The following is a 6,222-nucleotide window of genomic DNA, read 5'->3' as shown; positions in this document are numbered from 1 at the left end:
TGGCTACAAAATTGTGTTTCTTGAACTCAAGAGTTCACCTTGCTTTTGTGTTTATTTTATTTAGAACGTTTGCCTAGAATACACAAAATATTGACACAAAATACACAGAACTCATCCTCCTAACTTTCGAATGTTACTAACATGAATACACAGAACGATTTCCTAGAATACATATAATGTTTGCCTAGAATACACAGAATATTGACACAAAATACACAAAACTCATCCTCCTAACATTCGAATGCACAAACACATCACAACCTGTGTTAATAACATGAATACACATAACGGTTGCCTAGAATACACAGAATATTGACACAAAATACACAGAACTCATCATCCTAAACATTCGAATGCACAAACACATCACAACATGTGGTATTAACATCAATACACAGAACGGTTGCCTAGAATAAACAGAATGATTGCCTAGAATACACAGAACGATTGCCTAGAATACACATAACTCATCTCCTAACATTTTGGTACGGGGTGCACAATGTATTGTGCACCCTGGTCCACGATATAAATTGCCACAAAGTTTGATCTTGGCTTCACCGGTGGTAAACACAACATCCAAACCGTCTTTGTCAAAGCAACTGGATCAGGTCCAGAAGATATTCTAGAAACCAGTACAACAAGGCAATATCATAATATGGTAAGGAAATATAAACGTGCCTATAAGCCTTATAATCCCATTTGTCAGTATTGCAAGATTCGAGGCTACACCAGACCAGAATGCTTCTATTTTTGTAAGGATCAAAGGGCCGAGAAATACACTCACAAGCGCATTGCACCATTTGTAAAACAAGTTTGGGTCAGAAAAGTAGATTTTATATCTCAATTTATACCACACGCAGCTCAAGGGAAAAATTGTTCTCGGGAACTAGTGGAAGATAAAGAGATTGGATTAGAGAATCTACATTGAAGGATCATCGTCGAAATAAAACCAGGTATTTTATAATTCAATAAGCTATTTTTTGCCTAATAAGAGTTTGTTATCTTTTCCAGATCAAGAACTTTGTTCAGATGTGGAATCTCTAAGTTTTATTCGAACTCAGTGCTTCATTAAAAGCAGAAAGAAAAATCTCTTCTGGAGTATTGGTTCTTGTTACAGCTTCAAGAAACTTGCTCTAAGAGTTGTCTTATTATGATGCTATTGTGATGAAGCTATCGATGTACAAATTGAGGGAAGCATGGTTATCTACTTATCAAATTATCTAGTGATCATATCATTTTATCATATTATTTGGTTAATCATCCTGATTATCATATTATTTGGATCTTCATATCATTTGGATTATTATCTTATCTGGACTACCTTACTGATTGATGGATTCTTTTGTTGATGATGAGAACAATTATGTTTGTATTAGAGTTCACCAAATATAACTGTAGGAATACAAGAGTATATATACAAGAGAATCATAAGTAAACTAGGACTGAGAATCATAAGTAAACTAGGACTGAGACTTATAGTATGACTTTATTATGTAGAGTCCTAATACTCCCCCTCAAGCGGATGGTATGGAAGTAACCTGTAGCTTGTCACGTAAGAAGCAGAACCGGGGACCTGCGAGTGACTTGGTGAAAATATCAGCTAGCTGATCCTTAGTAGAAATAAAGTGCACCTGAATGTCTCCTGCAGCTACTCTGTCTCTCACAAAGTGATAATCAATTTCGACATGCTTTGTGCGAGCATGAAAAATAGGATTAGCACACATATAAGTAGCTCTAAGATTGTCACACCAAAGTTTGGGCACTGGAAGAGGTGAAATTCCTATTTCTCGCAGCAAAGAGAGGATCCACAGAACTTCAGCACATACATCTGCAAGAGCCTTGTACTCTGCTTCAGTAGAAGATCGAGCAACAGTCCTTTGTTTCTTGCATACCCAGGACACTAGATTGGTTCCAAGAAACACAGCATGCCCACTAGTAGACTTTCTATCCGTAGGACAACCAGCCCAGTCAGAATCCGAGAATGCATGAAGCTCACCTGAACTTGACTTTCTCAATCGCAAACCCAAAGACATAGTACCTTTAACATACCTTAACACACGTTTCAGTTGTTCCCAGTGTGCAGTGGTTGGAGCATGCATGTGCTGACAAAGCAGATTAACTGCAAAGGATAAATCTGGTCTCGTGATAGTTAGGTACTGTAGTGCACCTGCAATGCTCCGGTATTGCGTGGGATCATCATATGGATCTGTACAGGTAGATATTGTCTTTGAAGTCGTAGTAGGTGTAGACACAGGTTTGCAGTCTGTCATACCAGCTCGTTTAAGTATGTCAGTCATATACCTGCGCTGAGAAAGCAACACTCCATCTGCACACTTGACTGTTTCAATCCCAAGGAAAAACCCAGGCTCACCAAGATCTCTAATCTTGAAAGTACTAGAGAGCTTGGAGAGCAAAGCCTCCAATGCACCATGCTCATTGCTCATAACAAGAATATCATCCACATAAACAAGCAGGTAAACAGTAGCCGATCCACGAGAATAATAAAATAACGAAACATCAGTTTTAGAGGCATTAAAACCAGCAGATAACAGAAAAGTGTGCAAACGAGTGAACCAAGCCCGGGGAGCCTGCTTCAAACCATACAGGGAGCGTTTCAACAAGCAAACATGATCAGGGTGCTGAGAATCAACATACCCCGGAGGCTGACGCATGTAAACAGTTTCTGTAAGATTACCATTAAGGAATGCATTATGCACATCCACTTGCCTGACTAGCCAACCAGAAGAAAGAGCAAGAGAGAGCAACAACCTGACTGTAGTAGGTTTAACCACCGGGCTGAAAGTGTCAAAGAAATCTTGACCCGGGACCTGATTAAACCCTTTAGCCACGAGCCTGGCCTTGTAGCGCTCAACAGATCCATCAGCCTTCCTTTTCGTGCGAAACACCCACTTGCAGCCAATAATATTCATAGACGCAGTGGGAGGAACCAAGCACCATGTCTGATTCTGCAACAAGGCATTGAACTCCTGATCCATTGCCTCTCTCCATTCAGAGTGTTTGACTGCCTGAGTATAACAAGTAGGATCAACAGAGGAAACTTGCACAGTCAAACCCGCAACCGGAGCCACAGACCGACTCCTAGTGGCCATGGAGTGAGACCTCTCCGTGGGACGCACAGTACGACCACGTGGCCGACCACGAGGCCTCTTCTGAGCCACATCAGCAGGAGGCGAGGGAGCTACCACAGATGGATCAGCCACAGGATGAAAAACAGATTCAGCCCAAGGTCGTGCAATAGATTCTGATGGAGCCTGCAAAACAGACTTAGCACCAAAAGGAAACACAGCTTCATCAAACCGCACATGACGGCACACAAAAACTTTATTAGTACGCAGGTCCATGCACCTATAACCCCGAAACGAATCAGGATAGCCCAGAAAGACACATGGAGAAGACCTGTAAGACAGTTTATGACGATTATATGGCCGTAAGTGCGGATAGCACAGACAGCCAAAGACACGAAGAAAGGAATATGATGGCTGAGATCTGTGCACTAAGACATGAGGCCTAGAGTTATGGAGAGTATGCGAGGGAATTTTGTTAATAAGGAAAACAGCAGCCTCAAAAGCAAAATGCCAGAACCGAGACGGCACAGAGGCACGAGCCATAAGTGCTAGCCCGGTTTCAACCACATGCCTGTGCTTCCGTTCCACACGTCCATTCTGTTCGTGTGTGTACGCACAAGATTGCCTGTGACTAATACCAAGCTGAACAAAAACAGAATGTAACTTTTTATACTCAGCCCCTAAATCAGATTGAACAGCTTTGATTTTACGATTGAAGGCACGTTCAACTAAACATCGAAAACGCTCAAAAACAGAATATATATCTGACTTTAATTTCATAGGAAAATACCAAGTATAATGAGAAAAGTCATCCACAAATAAAACAAAATAACGATAACCCTCAGAAGAGAGTACAGGAGCAGGGCCCCAAATGTCCGTATAAACTAAATCTAGCACATTCGAACTAACAGAGACAACACGTGGCAATGGGAAACGTGCAGATTTACCCATTTGACACGCAGAACACACAGTATGAGAAGTTTTATTCGACTCACTAACAGAACAAGACTCCAAGACTCGATGTAAAACACGCTGATGCGGATGACCCAAACGATCATGCCACGTAGACGCCGAAGCACGAGCAGAAATAAACGCGGAAGGTGAACCAGAAGGAACCGGCAAGGCATAGAGCCCACCGGAACTATTGCCCCGCAAAAGAATTTCCTTGGTCCGAATATCCTTCACAATAAAGAAGGAAGGGTGAAACTCAAAAAACACCTGATTATCCGACGCAAAGCGCTGAACGGATAATAAAGAGGCAGAAAGACGGGGAACATGTAAAATATGAGACAACTTAAGAGACCTAGAAGGCGTAGAAATAGAAGCATGACCCACGTTACTAATAAGTAAAGGCGTACCGTCACCAACACGTAAAGTGTCGTTACCACCATATTCTTCAGAAGTAGAGAGGGCAGCTATATCAGGTGTGGCATGATGTGTTGCACCAGTGTCAGGCAACCAGGTATGAGCAGTCACGTTATTCGCCGAATCACCCTGATGAATAAAATTCGCTTGCGGAGAAACCACATAAGGCAACTTGTAACAAGACAAAGCCGAGTGACCAAATGAACCGCAAATTTGACACTGGATGGAAGAGCCTCTGCCACGGCCTCTCCCACCGCCACGTGACTGCCGACCAGAACCGCCGCCGCCGCGCCATGCAGAACCTCCGCGACCGCGAGCAGAACTAGAACCAGCACGACCGAACGGTGCTCCGCCAGCCGAACGGCCTCCTCCACGACCACGCGACTGGCGACCTCCCTGAGCAGCGAAAGCCGCCGGTGCAGCACCTCCAGGCAATGCGTAATCATCACCGGCGATGAAGTCTTGCGCGCCCAGCAAGTCAGCAAGCTCAAGGAGCGTCACCGGATGTCCTCGAACCGCCAGCGAAGAGGTGACACCCTTGAACTCCGGTCGAAGGCCGCGGAACACGTACAGGTTCTGTTCTTCCAGCGTTACCTTCCGGCCGGCGAGAGCTAAATCTTCAACAATAAGCCGAGCTCGCCCGAGATACTCCGCCGTCGACGAATCTCCTTGCCGGAGACCATGGAGTTGGCTAAGCAAGTGAAGTTGGCGGGATTGAGAGGCGGAAGCGAGGGACTGCTCAATGGCATCCCACAACTCCTTCGATGTCCTACAGCCGACGGCGATGGAGAGCACCTCCTCGGACAGCGAAGAAACCAGGAGAGACAGCAACCCTTGATCACGGCGAGACCACGCAACAAACGCCGGATTCCGAACGCGGGCAGCAGCAGCGGACGAGGTAGCAGCAGACACGGCAGGGAGGAACTCCTCCGGGCAAGGACACGATCCATCAACAAGATCAATGAGATCATGGCCACGTAGAAACGGGAGAACCTGAGTACGCCAAAACAAAAAATTGCGGTGGTTGAGTTTGATGCTAATGTAGTGATGAGCAGAAGAGAGCGACGACACGGGAGCCGGCGCCGCAGAACTCACAGCAACATCTGAAACGGTCCGCTCAGAGGCAGAGCCGTCATTCGTAGCCATGGGAACAAGAACGAAACCCTAGCAACTGATACCAGATGAGAACAATTATGTTTGTATTAGAGTTCACCAAATATAACTGTAGGAATACAAGAGTATATATACAAGAGAATCATAAGTAAACTAGGACTGAGAATCATAAGTAAACTAGGACTGAGACTTATAGTATGACTTTATTATGTAGAGTCCTAATATTGATGAATGCGATTGATTAATTTACTATATCCAACTGGTGAATATGGAGATTCTCAGTGATGCATGGATAAGATATGTGATGATGGATAGTTTGGGGAATTGGTTGTGACTACAGATCTTTTGGGCACTCCGCCAGCTTCCAGTTCTAAATCTGGATGATCACCTTTGGCAATTCCTTTGTCAAAAAGGGGGAGTGTTTCTGGTATGGTATTTTTGGAATTTTTTGGAATAATTTTTGGTTATGTATGGTATGGTTGATGGATTATTTTTTCTATTATATTGGATTCATTCTCAGAGTGGATTATTTTTGAAGTATGAAATGTGTGAGTTATGGATATCAGATATTGATTGGCGTGGTGTTATTGGTATGTTCTGGAAATTGAATTGGCATGGTGATATTGTGTGCTGATGGAAGACTATGCTTTAAAAGATT

At 43.7% G+C, this 6,222-nt stretch overlaps 1 protein-coding gene across 1 annotated transcript; it reads right to left on the bottom strand.

Annotated features, from left to right (window-relative positions):
• Positions 1 to 1,583: 1,583 nt before the first annotated feature.
• Positions 1,584 to 2,996, bottom strand: LOC116018848 (uncharacterized mitochondrial protein AtMg00810-like; the record flags this gene model as incomplete). The annotated part of the gene is made up of 2 exons (XM_031258864.1): positions 2,792 to 2,996; positions 1,584 to 2,521 (listed from the first exon to the last, which is right to left on the bottom strand). Coding segments are annotated over exons 1-2 (1,143 nt in total), but the record flags the coding sequence as incomplete, so codon positions are not given.
• Positions 2,997 to 6,222: the final 3,226 nt, after the last annotated feature.

This window comes from Ipomoea triloba, chromosome 5, assembly GCF_003576645.1.
Source record: "Ipomoea triloba cultivar NCNSP0323 chromosome 5, ASM357664v1".
In the NCBI taxonomy this organism is placed as follows: Eukaryota; Viridiplantae; Streptophyta; class Magnoliopsida; order Solanales; family Convolvulaceae; genus Ipomoea; species Ipomoea triloba.
The sequence above is the reverse complement of the archived record's forward strand: the minus strand, read 5'-3'. Positions and strand labels throughout refer to the sequence as shown.